This window comes from Amblyraja radiata, chromosome 6, assembly GCF_010909765.2.
Source record: "Amblyraja radiata isolate CabotCenter1 chromosome 6, sAmbRad1.1.pri, whole genome shotgun sequence".
Classification (NCBI taxonomy): Eukaryota; Metazoa; Chordata; class Chondrichthyes; order Rajiformes; family Rajidae; genus Amblyraja; species Amblyraja radiata.
Window position 1 is genome coordinate 38,840,918 of NC_045961.1, and position 15,350 is coordinate 38,856,267.

General features: G+C 43.8%; 1 protein-coding gene across 1 annotated transcript; it reads left to right on the forward strand.

Moving 5' to 3' along the window:
* The first annotated feature begins 783 nt into the window (after window positions 1-783).
* Window positions 784-13,488, forward strand: kctd21 (potassium channel tetramerization domain containing 21). Its single transcript, XM_033022556.1, has 2 exons — window positions 784-1,229; window positions 12,438-13,488. The coding sequence occupies exon 2, from the start codon at window positions 12,472-12,474 to the stop codon at window positions 13,252-13,254; it is 783 nt and encodes a 260-aa protein (XP_032878447.1). The 5' UTR covers window positions 784-1,229; window positions 12,438-12,471; the 3' UTR covers window positions 13,255-13,488.
* Window positions 13,489-15,350: the final 1,862 nt, after the last annotated feature.

A 15,350-nucleotide genomic window follows, 5' to 3' on the forward strand; every position in this document is an offset into this window, starting at 1 on the left:
CCGAGGATCCTCCAGTGCTTCTACGCAGCGGCGGTGGAAAGCATCTTGTCCGGGAACATTACCATCTGGTTTGGGAATTGCTCTGCCAAGGACAAGAAGGCTCTGCAGAGAGTAGTGCATTCGGCCGAACGCACTATGGGAACTTCACTTGCCCCCCTGCAGGAACTATACATCAGGAGGTGCAACTCCAGAGCCAACAATATCATGAGAGACCCCTTCCACCCCTGCAATGGACTGTTCCAGCTGCTACGGTCAGGCAAACGCCTCCGTTGCCATGCGGTGAGAACGGAGAGGTTGAGAAGGAGTTTCTTCCCAGAGGCCATTCGGACTGTAAACGCCTATCTCACCAGGAACTAACTCTACTGAACGTTTTTCCTTCCATTATTTATTATGTAAAAGAATATGTGTGTTATGATTGTGTTTATAGTTTGTTTGGTTGTTTGGTTGTTTGTCTTTTGCACAAAAGTCCGCGAGCATTGCCACTTTCATTTCACTGCACATCTCGTATGTGTATGTGACAAATAAACTTGACTTGACTTGCTTGGGCAGTTTGCATCCCAGCGGTATGAACATTGACTTCTCCAATTTCAGATAGACCTTACTTTCTCCTCCCCTTCTCAACTCTCCCTCAGCCCACTGGCTCCACCTCTTCCCTTCTTCTTCCCGCCCCTACCCTCACATCAGTCTGAAGCAAAGATACTAGAGGAGCTCCTCTAGTATCTTTGGTCTGAAGAAGGGTTTCGGCCCGTAACGTCGCCTATTACCTTCGCTCCATAGATGCTGCATCACCCGCTGAGTTTCTCCAGCATTTTTGTCGACCTGAAACCCTAACTCCGTTTTTGTCTTCATTGATACTGTCTACTCTGCTGAGTACTCTAACATTTTCTATTTTGTTTCAGATTTCCAGCAACTGCAAGCATTTACTCGTGTGCTTCTTTTCTGGGGGTGGGCTTGTGCATTGTTTCATGGCACGCAACAACCCAAGCGTCTGAACTTTTAATTCACCCTGCACAGAAAAGGAAAGAACTGCGCTAGCTTTAAAATGTTGGTTGCAGCCATCCGCATGGCAATGCGCATGTGTGTTGCTTTGTATTCTGGGAGTTGTGGTTCAATTTTGGGATCACAATGGGGAAAATGGTGTAAAGAACTGGTGTTAAACTACAAAGTCCGTACGCCAGAGCGCTACCAGCTTCCACCACGGGCTCGTCACCAAGTTGGGTTGAAGCAAGGTGAGTGCCGTGCACTCTGCACAATGCAGTGTTTGTGTGGATTGCAGGTGCGCCTCATCTCCCCAGTGTACGGCGATTGTGTAGTTGTGGGGAGCAGTGACTCATGATATGGTTGCATTAAAAAATGCATTTTTCTGTGATGCCGTAATTTTCTGCATCTACTGCGTTTTATTCGGAAAGGTTTTCTTTTACATAACAAATCCGCTGTCAGCGCAAATTATGCTTTCGGATCGAAAGTAGCGGATACGAAAACAAGTTCACAGCGCACCAAGGGGTCATAACTGTTTGGTTATTTAGAAAGTATATGCTACGTTAAAGTTAAGTTTTAACATTTATTTATTTACCCAATGTTTAGCTGTTGTGATGCAGAAATGGCTTTATCAGCAGAATAAAAACGTTGGAAATATGTATTTATGCCTGGTATTCACATGCTATTTCACGGAAAGGAGAGAGTGCTGGGGTTACTCACTGGGTCAGGCAGCATCTCTGGACATCGTGGATAGGTGACGTTCTCCATGCTCTCCAGAGATGCTGCCTGGCCCGCTGAGTTACTCCAGCACTCTGTGTCTTTTTTTGTAAACCAACATCTGCAGTTCCTTGTTTCTGCCTGTTATTTCATGGAGTGTCTGTTCGATGAATTTGATAAACCTTTTGAAGTTACTGTGAAATAAGCTGTGTGAAATAACAAATGTTTATTAATCAGTCTCCTTTTTGAAAACCTGTATGAATGCCTTAAATGTGATAATAGTTGCCACAAAAGAAGTGTGCAAATCTTTTTGTCTTATGGTAATAGTTATCTCAACTCCTCTAGACCATGTTTTACCGGTTAAGTATTGCCAACCATGCTGTTTTATCTCCTTTTTTAGATGCTGTGCTACCCATTTATAATTTGTGGAACTTTATAAATGATTCGTTACTAAAAATGAAGAGAACTGTGAGAATGAAGATTGTGTTTTATGATGCCACTTTAGATATTTTAAAATAAGCAAAACAAATGTTAAATTGATTCTAGCAATATGATTGATTTGAGTTTATCTTGCATTTTTTGGAGAATATAGACTGATCTTTTGCTGCTTTCCTAATATTCTAAAATGTACTAAAAATTCTAAAACACAAAATACATGAAATGAAAATAAAGTGACAATTGGTAAGGCTTTGGGGATGTGCAAATGTGGGGGGGGGGGGAGGGTCAGTCTCGGTCTCAGTCTACCCAACGACAGAAGGGGGAGGAGTTGCAAAGTTTGATAGCCACAGGCAAGAAGGATCTCCTGTGGCGTTCTGTCCTGCATCTTGGTGGAACCAGTCTGTTGCTGAAGGTACTCCTCAGGTTGACCAGTGTGTCATGGAGGGGGTGAGCTGTATTGTCCAGGATGCTCCACAGTTTGAGGAGCATCCTCCCCTCGAAGAGCACCTCCCAAGAATCCAACTCCTCCCCCAGGACAGAGCCAAACGTTCCTGATGAGTTTGTTATTCCTATTGCAGCCTTCGCCCTGCTGTCGCAGCACATGACAACGAAGAAGATGGCACTGGCTACCACCGATGGCTAGAACATCTGCAGCATCTCACTGCAGACATTGAAGGAGCGGAGCCTTCTCAAAAATTACAGCCGGCTCTGTCCCTTCTTGTACAGGGCCTCAGCTCCTGGACCAGTCCAGTTACTGTCCACGTACACTACAAGGTATTTCAAGTATCAAATATCAAGTATATCTTTATTGTCATTTTCCTGAGTACTCACATACCCAGAAAAAACAAAAAAACGTTGCTCAACCAGTGTCCATTCAGTGTGCAGTAAAAAATAAATAGAAATAAAAATACATATATCATCATGGACAAATTAAACACTCTACTCTCTACTAAATGCATTTTGCAATTTTTAATTTTAACTGTTAATTATTGGTCTTTTTAAGTATTTATTGCTCTCAGGTAGTGTCCACATTGTATTCTATGTATTTTCTGGCTGCGTTCATTTTGAATCTGTGGGTTTGTTGGTTGGGGGCTTCTGGACATCTGAATTTCCCTGAGGGGATCAATAAAGTATTTGTTATTATTATTATTATTAAACACCAACAGGCGTTCCGATCAGCAGCGGCACGACAGTGGCTCTGCTGCAGTGTGTCCAGGTTGGTGGTTGGTGCGCGATACTTTGGCAGGGGGCAAAGTCCGTTTATCAGTCTTATAGCCTGCGGGAAGAAGCTGAGGAGCATCCTGCTGGTTTTGCAGCTAATGCTCCTGTACCTCTTCCCAGATGGCAGGATGGAGAATATGTGATGCGATGGGTGGTAGGGGTCTTTGATGATGGAGATGGCTGCTGATACATCACTTCCTGTATATGTCCAGCAGGAAAGGGAGTGGAGCACCAATAATCCTGCTGGCGGTCTTCACAATCCTGTCTAGTTGGTGCCGTTCGTACGCCTTGCAGCTCCCGAACCAGGAAGTGATGCCGTAGGTTAATGTGCTCTTGATTGTCCCCCTATAAAAAGTTCGTAGGTGTGTAGTGGGGAGACCTGCTTTCCGTAGTCTTCGGAGAGGGTGTAGACGCTGCTGGGCTCTCTTGACCAGTGCTGTGGTGTTGGTCATGGACGTCAGGTCATCTGACAGGTGGAGTCCTAGGAACTTCACGCTGCTGACCCTTTCCACATCAGCTCCATCGATGTGCAGAGGTGTATGGTGTTGTTTTCCCGCCCTCCTGAAGTCAACCACCATCTCCTTAGTTTTTCCCACGTTGAGAATGAGGTTATGGGATTTGCACCATCCTGTGAGCAGCTCCACCTCCATCCTGTACGCCGACTCATCATTGTCACTGATGAGACCCACCACTGTTGTGTCATCAGCGAACTTGTTGATGAAGTTGTTGTTGAGTCTAGCAGTACAGTCTTGTGTAAGCAGACTAAACAGCAGGGGGCTTAGGACACAGCCTTGGGGCGAGCCAGTGCTCACGGCTATGGTTTTTGATGTCCTACTGCCCACCCTGACTGTCTGCTGCCGTTGCGATAGAAAGTTCAGGACCCAATTACATGTGCCAGCATCAACCCCCAATAGCTCCAACTTCTCCACCAGCTGCTGCAGAATGATTGTGTTAAAAGCAGAGCTGAAGTCTATGAAGAGGATCCTGGCATAAGTATTTTTCCGATCAAGGTGTGACAGTACGAGGTTCAGTGTTGTTGAGACTGCGTCCTCTGTGGATCGGTTGGCTCTGTAGGCGAACTGCAGTGGGTCTAGGTCGGCAGGTAGACTATTTTTGATATGCTGCATAACAGTCCCTGGTAAACTGCACATCCACACCAATGATGGAGACAAGGGACAGGGGTGTTCCTCTCCTCCTAAACTCCAACACCAACTCTTTAGATATTGTCGGTGTTGAGCTGCAGTGATTCAGCCCACACCACTCAACAAATTTGTTGACTACACCTCTGTATTCAGCTTCCCTCCCCTCACTGATATAGCCCACAATTGCAGAGCCATCTGAAAACCTCTGCAGGTGGCAGGAGGTGGAGCTATGTCTGAAGTCTGAGGTGTAAACAGAAAGGGAGAAAGGACCGTCCCCTGTGGGGCTCATGTGTTGCTCACCACCATGTCCGAGACACAGTTCTGTTGCGTGACATATTGTGGTAGTCCAGTCGGGTAGTTGGTGATCGAGGATACCAATGGAGCATCCACCCATTGTCCGGAAGTGGCGGCGCTGTTGAACAGCTGCGGCTCGCCTGCAGTCCGTCTGTTTTTACTTTTTTGGGGGGGTTTTTTTTGTCTTGTTTTAGTTAAATTTTAGTTTATTAGGTTGTGTTATGGGGGGGGTGAAACATTTTTTTTGTCTCTTCCTTCGGGGGAATGCGACTCTTCTTGTCGTATCCCCCTTCTCTGCCTCCGTCTGTGCTGAGGCCTAATGGCGGAGCTGGCGATCTCCAACTGCGACCGACCTCGAGGCTCCGGAGGCAGAGCCAGCCAGGACTTGCAACGCGAGGCTGGCCGACTTCGGGGCTGAGGCGGCGGCGGCCCGACTCGCTGATGCGGCGTTCCAGCTTTCGGCAGCGGCCCGACTCGGAGCTGAGGCTGCGGGACTCGGAGCTGAGGCAGCGGGACTCGGAGCTGAGGCAGCGGGACTCGGAGCTGAGGTGGCGGGACTCGGAGCTGAGGCAGTGGTGGCCCGACTCGCTGAGGCGGCGTTCCAGCTTTCGGCAGCGGCCCGACTCGGAGCTGAGGCTGCGGGACTCGGAGCTGAGGCAGCGGGACTCGGAGCTGAGGCAGCGGGACTCGGAGCTGAGGCGGCGGGACTCGGAGCTGAGGTGGCGGGATTTGGAGCTGAGGCAGTGGTGGCCCGACTCGCTGAGGCGGCGTTCCAGCTTTCGGCAGCGGCCCGACGCGGAGCTGAGGCTGTGGCGGGCCGACACGGAGCGGAGACGGCGTTCCGGCTTTCGGCAGCGGCAACGTCACTTCGGAGGTCCGCTGGACTGGAGGGCGGCATCTTCGGCCTGGATCGCCTCAGCGCAGAGGGAGAACAAGGAGGGAAGAGACAGAGACTAAGACTTTTGCCTCCATCACAGTGAGGAGGTGCTTGGTGAACTCACTGTGGTGGATGTTAATTTGTGTTTATTGTATGTTTTGTTATTTATTATTATTGTGTATGACTGCAGGCAACAAAATTTCAATGACAATAATAGAATCAAATCAAATCAAATCTTCGTCAGTTTGCTCCCTAGCAGTTCAGGCCGGATCGTGTTAAAAACACTGGAGAAGTAAAAAACATCTCTCACAATGCTTCCCGGCTTATCCAGGTGAGCATAGGAACGATGGAGCAGGTGGATGATGGCGTCCTCAAACCCCATCTTTGCTTGGTAAGCGAACTGCAGGGGACCCCATTTAGGATTTAAGCAGGGGTCGCAGGTGAATGAGCACCAGCCTCTCCAGGGACTTCCTGATGTGTGAATTCAGCACCACCGGTCTGTAGTCATTGGAGGAGCTGGGGAACGTCCTCTTTGGTACAGGAAACAGGCAGGATGTCTTCCACATCACAGGAACCCTCTCCAGGCTCAGGTTGAAAATATGCTGTAGTACTCCACGCAACTGACTGGCACACGCCTTGAGTACCCTAGGGACTCGTAACTTTTCCTGGACGGAGTCTGCTCAGCTCCTCCCTCACCTGCTCGGACTTGATGGTAAGGCTCGGCAAATAAAGTGGACCAGGAGGATTGAGGGGGAGAGACTGACGGGGAGCAGGGGGGAGGGTGGGCAGAGGCCCCACCATCAAATCTATTTAAAAAAAACAGGTTTAGCTCATTGGCCCAGTCCGGGCTGCTTTCCCTCCCCAGGCCACTGGTCTTGTTGTAGCCTGTAATGCTCTTCATTCCGCTCCACACATCCCTGATGTTGTTCTGCTGATGTTTCCGCTCCAGCTTCCTCCTGTTGTTGTCCTTGCCCTGTCTTAGTCTCACCTTTAGGTCTTTCTGCACCCATTTCACCTCCTCCCTGTCACCATTCCTGAAGGCCCTCTTCTGGTTGAGAAGGGCTTTTATGTCATTAATGACCCAGGGCTTGTTGTTGGGAAAACAGTGGATAGTCTCCTCAGTATTTTTCACACAGAACATTATGTAGCTGGTAACACAGTCTGTGAGTCAATCAATGTCCTCTCCATGGGGACTACAGAGTGTGCGGTCCTAGTCTGTGTCCTCAAAACAGCCCTGTAGAGCGTCATAGGCCCCCTGTGACCACTGACTTTGTAGTAACAGGCAGCCTCTGGACCATTGGCTTATACCTGGGTAGGAGGGGAATCAGGTTGTGGTCGGATCTTCCCAGTGGCGGAAGGGATATGGAGCTGTACGCCTCTTTACATTAGCATACCACAGGTCCAATGTTTTTATATTTCTGGTGGTACAGTCAACAAATTGAGTGAAAGTGGGTAGGATAGTGTTCAAAGTCACGTGGTTGAAGTCCCCTGAGATAGCGATGAAAGCACTCAGGTATTGTGTCTGGTGTCTCGTGGTGGCTGTGTGGATAACGTCTTGGAGGGAAGGTCTTGGAGGTCTTTGTCCCGCCCCCTCCCCGACATCAGTGTGAAGAAGCGTCACCCAATCCTTCTCTCGCTGCAGATGCTGCCTGTCCCGCTGAGTTACTCCAGCATTTTGTGCCTACCGCAGGTCTTGGAGATGACATAAGTTTGGGAGGAATACCGAGCTGTAGTCGATGAACAGCAGACTGACATATGTGTTCTTGCTTTCTAGATAGCCCAGTGCAGAGTGGGGAGCCAGTGAGATAGTATCTGCGGTGACCAGTTGTAACGACAGGCAAACTGAAGTCTATCCCAGTCATTTCTTAGGCACGGGTTGATTCCCTTTTTAGAAATGCTGCTTGACCTACTGAGATTAGTCGTGCGCTTAGCCGCACAGCATGGATGTAAGGAATAGAGCAAGGGGCTAAGCGTACAGCTTTTGATATTGCAAGGGTTGATTTGTGCAATGACCCCAGCCTTTTGGTTTCGCACTATTTATCCTATTCTCGTTCATAATACTAATCAGCTCCATTAAATATTAATTCCAAGAATATAACCACATTATCGTTTTGTAATTTATCTGTTTGGGTCCAAATGTCATTCCAATACTCTCTCCTAGGCTAATATATTTTCTTACGTATGATTCTCAGAACTAATCAGAGTATTCTGGGTGTAACCAGGGCTATGTTGCAGACAGGCACGTGCCGTGAGTAATTACTCAAGGTAGGCAGTCGGCTTTTAAAAAAAAAAAAATTTAAACCGCGCATGCGCAGATTGTTATCTCCGTAAAAAATTTAAATAAGTAACAATTCAATTTTCCCAAGGCTTCTAAATCTCCTTCATTTTTTAATTACTGAATGGGTGGGGGACGGAGGATGAAGGCAGGTGGGGAGATCATGGGATGTTAAATCAGTTGTCATCTTATTGAATGACAATAGTAATTCAAGGGTCCAATTGGAGGGAGAGTTCCTTTCACAGCGTGTGGAGAGTCTGTGCCAGGGGTTAAAGATGCGGGGAGGGCAGGAGTGTAGAGAAGGAGGGGGTCGGAGATCATGTCAGATTCACTCACCGCGGCCGCAGCGCTCCGAGCACGGACAGCAGAACTGGCCGCCACATCCGGGGAAGGAAGCAGCTCGGGTGACTGCGAGCGGCCGCCGGGAACGACAGCAGAACCTGCTGCCACTTCAGCGCCTTCTGCCGGGGCCGCTCACCTCTGGCAGTGCTCTCCGTCTGAACACCTCTCACCTGCCGCTCGCCGGTTTCACTCATGTCAGCCGCTTCACGCAAATCCTTAAATTCCCACAGCCGAGTAACCTCAATTAGTCCCTTGAGCGGGCTGTCGGAATATAAGGATTTGCGGGAAGCCGTCCGGCGAGCGGCAGGAGAGAGATGTTCAGACAGAGAGCACTGCCAGAGGTGAGCGGGGACCAGCAGAAGGGGCTGAAGTGGCAACCGCTGGCAGTCACCTGAGCTACTTCCTTCCTCGGAAGTGGCGATAGTATCTTCCTCGGAAGTGGCGGCCAGTTCTGCTGTCCGTGCCCAGAGCACTGCGGCAGCCACCCGAGCTAATTCACTCCGCGGCCACAATGCGGTGGCTCCGTGCCCCGACCCCCTCCTTCACAACGCTCCTGCCCTCCCCGCAACTTTACCCCGGGCCAGACTCCCCAAACACTGTGAAAGGAGCTCTCCCCACCCACCCCGGGAAATACGGTATTTAAAAACATAAAGCACCAAGAAATGTACTTACCACGTTATTGGTACACAAACTCCATTCTTCTCTCTTTGTTTCCTAAGATACTCTTAAAATAATGACAATCCATATTTTAAAAACCCGCCAAGAAACTTGCGGCGCGCATGCGCAGAAGACTTCTGCGCATGCCCAGTACTGCAAAGGCAGAATTTCAGCTGCCTTCAGCCCCGCTTTAAATTGACGGCTTGAAGCAGCGCTGACGGCACGTGGGCTGCACAGACCTTCGCGTGTTGCAAGTGCTGCAGTTGAAAGGCACGGAGAATTATGCCTACCTAAGAGATCGATCTCTTAGATAGGCATAATTCTCCCATGCCTTTACTATTCATATTTAATAATTGTAATTTCATAATTTTAGTCAGGGTAGCCTGGTTCCAGAATAGCCTCTACCCCATTGCATTTTAGTTCTTTAGATAGAGAGTTCAATGCTAATATTAACCTTTCTATTTTTTGGGGGGGTGGGTGTCTGGTAATGACTTTATAAAGATCCAAGTGCAAGTATCTGAAATTTCGCCTCTTTCTTCCAGTTATTCCCTATTTAGTGAAGATGGGGAGGGGAGGGGGGGGGGGGGGGATTGCAGAGATTCTGGAAATTTGAGATAAAAACCAAAAACTGCTGCCAAAACTCAGCAAGTCAGGCAGCATTTCTAGAAAGAGAAACCATGAACAGTGATGGAACACAGACCTGAAATGTTAATTGTTCCCCTTTCCTAGCTTGCTAAGTTTTTCCAGTATTTTCTTCAGTGAGTTCTCTCCTTTGTCCTCCTAAATTGAGTAATAATCTCCTAGTTAACCAAACTTGAACTTTCTGAAATATTTGTTGTCCAAACCCCTGCATGCAGCCTGTGTACTTTCTAGCAGCAAATCATGTTCCCATGGTCGTGACTTGCATTAAATAATGGATAAGGAATTTGGCATTTTTACAATTTTATTTTCCAGTCTATCAGTGTTATATTCCATCTCTCTAATCTGTGAAATCTGCATCTCTCCAATTCTCGCACCTTGATCGTTGTCATCATTTGTTGACTGCCACACCTTCAGTTATCAAGGCAATAAACTCCAAAATTACCTCCCTTCACTTTTTTTTATTACATGCCCTGTAATAGCAGCTGTTTTGACTGCCATCTTTGTTAATATCTTAAAGGTTCAATATAAAAATCCATGCTTCCATCTACAGTGCTTTTTTTTTTTAACAATGATAAACTCTTTTAGATGTCTTTTTGTTCCATCATATAAATGGAGTACCATCACAGATAGCAAAAGTACCTCTTGCCAATTCAAGTATGTGCCCATTATCTCCTTGTAGCCTGCTCCTGTCATGTTCCTAGTGAGGAGAATAAAGTACATCAAATGCTTTGTGCATTAAAGTACATCATATGAATGTGAGAGACATTTTCGAACATCGTCTAACTTTGTCTAAATAGCATCCACAATATTTACTATTTTATTTTCTAGTCTATCAGCGTTATATTCCATCTCTCTAATCTTCTCAAAATATTAATTAGTAATGCTTACATGATCATGCTGATTTTTTTTTCTGATCAAATAAAAATATTTAAATTGTTCAGTAATTTAGTTAATGAATACATTTCAGGTCAACAATTATTAGTCTATGGTCTTATTCACATTTTAATTAGATTTCTGTAGCTTTCTACAGATATTTCTTTGGGGGAAAAAATATTTTCATTGCATCTTTCACATTTCACTGTCTGTCTAAAAGTGCTTTACATTCAGCGCTCTTTCAAGTCTCATCTCTATTGCATTGTAGGAGATGTGAAAATGACCAATGTTGAAGATGATTATAGAAAACCACTTCTTGTTCCAAATACTACCTTTATATTTCTTGCATTCCCTTTACATGAAATATAGGGGGTTTGATTTCATGCTTTAATTGAAAGATTAAATCTCTGATAGTGGAACACTTTTTCAAAGTGGCAGTGTAGTGTCAGCCTGGATTTTAACTCTAATCCAGTCCTTTTGTAGAAGTAAGGCTGTTGCGTTAAGCCACAATGGTTAATGTTCACAATGTTTTTCATGGAAAACTGCTTTTTTCCCCCATTAATTTGTTCCAATAAAATGTCCACTTGGATGCTGTCATATTTTCTACTTTAACTATTAATTCTGAAAGTAAGTTCTGTTGTCTGAATTCTCATATAAAGATGTTTCTGCTGTCTTCTGTTATAAATCCATAGCTTTTATTCCTTGATCTGTGACCTTGTGCTCCTGACATTTTACCCATCGATACTTTTGCTTCTATCTATCTTTCATGATGCTGAGCAATTCTATAATCTGCTAAAGCAAAAAAAATCTAATCAGTCTATTTATTTCCTATAAGAGCGGGTATACTGTATGTGCTGATTTCATGATGTTGTTTGCCTTGGGCCATCTTCAGTTTCACCTACTGAGGACATCTGAAAATGTGTGTGCTTTTCAGTGAAATAAAATAATTTTTTACCTTTCATCTGATTTTGCAATCATCTTGCAATTGCTGGACAACACATAGACGACCGTTCCTTCTCTCCAGAGATGCTGCTTGTCCCACTGAGTTACTCCTGCATTTTATGTATATTTTAGGATTAAACCAGCATCTGCAGTTCCTTCCAACACATATTGACAATTTGTCTTTTCACTATATCTCATTTAGCATAATTATTTTTAAAATGTTGTGAACTAGTTTGTTTTGACTTTAATCAAGTTGTAAGATGCTCCTTCCACATTTATTCAACTTAAAAAAAAAAAAAATCAAAATGAGACCCAACCATACTATCTCCTAACTTTAAAGAAGGATCCCTTGTGGCTCTTGTAATTCCATTCCCATTTCTCCTTTTAAATTCTGGACCAAACGTCAGACAAATAATTAAAACAGTAATAATTTTGATCGCCTCGGGTGGAGACCTGAAACATTGACCATCCCTTTGCCTCCACAGAAGCTGCTTGACCCTCTTAGTTCTTACAGCATTATTTTTTTTGCTCAAATGCCAGAATCTGCAGTCACATGTGTCTCTGTATTAATGTTATTTCTGTGTATGTAATCTGTTCACAGATTGCCTCTATTATTTCCTTCCCACAATCTGATATAAAATAACATGTAATTTATGTTAAAAAAAAAACGTATTCCAACCATACTTACTGTGTATTTTCTTAGTTATATCAACCTTGTCTCCAATATATATTCCCTCCTTTATCAATATTGACACCATCTCGCTTTCCACTTCTCAGTATTAGCCACATCACAATTTGTCTGTAACAAAGCCAATCCCTTTTTTTCCCCCAGGGATGTTGGAACACGAAATAGAATCACAAAAATGCAATATGTGCTTGCCTATGTAGTGAAGAATACATAGTTGCAACTCATTCACATAAAAAATCTTTTGTACATAGGGTAGAAGCAGTACGACTGTTTAGTACAGAATGTTTATGACCTTTGCATTAAGCAGTTTCATAAAATCTTTTTCTCTTTATCTCCCTTTTTATGAAACAGATTATAGGAATTAACAACACAATATCCATTCAATATGTCTGATCCCATAACAATAAATGTAGGAGGGAAATTGTACACCAGTTCTCTGACAACTTTAACACGTTACCCAGACTCAATGCTGGGAGTAATGTTTAGTGGGAAAATGCCTTCAACCAGTGATCAGCGTGGAAATTACTTCATAGATCGAGATGGGAAAATATTTCGATATATTCTAAATTTTTTGCGCACATCAAACCTCGACCTCCCAGACGATTTTCAAGAAGTTAGGCTGTTGAAGAGAGAAGCGGATTTTTACCAGATCCAGCCTTTAATCGCAGCCTTGCAGGAGAGAGAGTCTGAAAACGCTAAGGCGGAAAGGAATGCAATGCTCAACATTACTCTGGACCAGAGACTGCAAACTGTGTACTTCACTGTAAAGCCAGCTCCACAAATGTACAACCTAACCTCGTGCAGCACAGATGTCTTTGATGCCAACATATTTTGCACATCAGCTGATTTTTTGAAGCATTTGAGCTCCAAGTTTTGTTACTTTGTTAATGGTAGACTTTTTCCAATTGGTTATGAGAAGAAGGATCCACACCATTTGACATTGCAGTGGGTTGGGCATGTAGCAGTATTGCCTGAAGATGAATACACACAACAAAACTTAAAAAGACTTTGGACTGTGCCTGCAAATGAGCAAGTTAACAATTTTCAGTTGTTTGTAGAGGAAGTGCTTAAAACAGCAATGAGTGATGGATTTCATGTAGATTCACTACAGCCAGATTCCTCTGACTTCATGAATTATAAGGTCTTACGTCTAGTCCGTTATAAATAGAAAACATCTCATAAAATATTAACAATTACATTTTACTGCTGTATAACAGTAAAAGCCTTATTATTTTTCTCCTAAGGTATATGGCACTTTAAGTTCAAGGTTGCTGCATTTACTAAACTTGTCTTTGAATAAGAGCTTAATGATATAATCTGTAATAAGTTTATTTTATGATATTAGCAAATTCCAATGCTTTATTTTTGCCCCAGCATTTACAATTATTATAGTATTGTATAATTTCACAATGCATTTTTTATATTGTTCAACATGTTTCAAAAGAAATGTATAGCCTTGAAAATAAAACTTCTAATAATACACCTATTGTTTTAATTTTAAAAGAAATACATAAATATTAAGCATCATGCTTCGGTTGAAGAGTTTCATAAATCCCAAGGTTTGTACACAGTAATTTTCACAATTTATTCTGAACAAATTAGTATATTTAATACCCATGATGCAGTACTGTATAGACGTTATATGGTACTGTATACACTTTGTATAGAAAAATTGCAATACAGAGGTGCAATTTGCTTTAAGCATTCAGTGATAATCTAACTGATTTGTTGGGCCTCATTATACTTGTGTAATATTCCCAGTGAAAATGAACATGTAGTTAATAGTGATTAAAATAGCATGAATTGCTCTCTGGGCTGATAATTGCAGAGCTTTGAAGAGGCACTGGTCTTTTCTGCTCTTTCTCCATTTGTACAAGTGGCCTGGTAGCTTTCCTGCATGGGGCATTTGTTTCCGACTGTTTGATCATGATGGCTTTTGCATATTCTGTTAAATAGCTATACTCTAGCTTCAGTAATATGGATTAAAAACTTTTTGTTGTGGCTATGCCTCTGCTAACTTTAAGTATTGATGAGCTGCTCCCAGCTATTGCAGAGCTTTTGGTTATAGTAGGAATTACATAAACATTGCTAAAGTATTGGCACTTTTGAATTAAACTTAATTTTTCAAGGACTGCTTAAAATATGTGTGACATCCTGACTTCTTAATACTTTTTAAAAAAACGATAGGTTTTTGTCTCAGCATTTGTACAAGCTATTTTTCTCTGGACAAATGATTGATAGAAATAAAAATAGGATTTTGTATATAGAAGCTTTAACTCAAAGGCCACTTGGAAAATCACAAATGTATTTTCTTAGCCTGGTTTAAACAATTTACCTTTGAATTTACAAATCTACATTGAGGTATGAATCAGTACTCTCGTTAAAATTGTTTTAAAAGCTATTGGTAATGACTCTCATACCAATCTGATTTTTCAAAATCGTAAGTGTCCACGTTCATTTTTTTCCCATACAGAAAAATGAAATTCATGTAGATATGTTTACTGTTGCTATTAGAAATCGATACATGGAAAATTAAACTGACAATACAGCAATCTTGGGTGGTAAAGAGAATACAGGCCACTTATGAACCTTTTGAAGACCTGACAGAATATAAATTGTGGGCATTATTATTACTTTTGTTAAGTCACAGCATGTATGAAGATAAACTAATTGAATATGTATTTAATATTTTTGTATGGTGCAAGTGGTGTGAAACTGACATGGGAATGTATATCAAATGAAATTCATGCTTCGGATGAGGAACAGCATGTAGTTAATTTCCAGCATTGTTGTAACCCAGTACCCCTTATTAAAATTTATTGTTCTCTACCTTACTGGTCCTGCACTGTGTATATAGAAGTCATACACTGAAGTACGTGGTCTGAAGTACGTGGGCGGCGCGACTTTCGTCAGCAGCGGCCTCTGCAGTCCGTCTGCGTTTTTATTATTTTATGTCTTATGTAGTTTTTGTTATTTTTGTTGGGGTATGTGTGTGGGGGGGTGGGGGTGGTGTGGGGGGGGGTGGGGGTAACTTTTAAATCTCTCCCTGCACGGGAGACCCGACCTTTTCTTTGTCGGGTCTCCGTTGTCGTTGGGGCTGCAACGCGGAGCGGCCTCCAACAGGAAGACCAGGGGCTCTGGTGCCGACTACTCACCTCACCGTCGCGGAGCTGGCCGAGTCCAGAGCGGGTGGAGCTGTGGTGGACGCTGCTGGGGCCCGACCTCCGAAGATTCGGAGGCTGCAACTGCGGGTTTGGCGGGCGG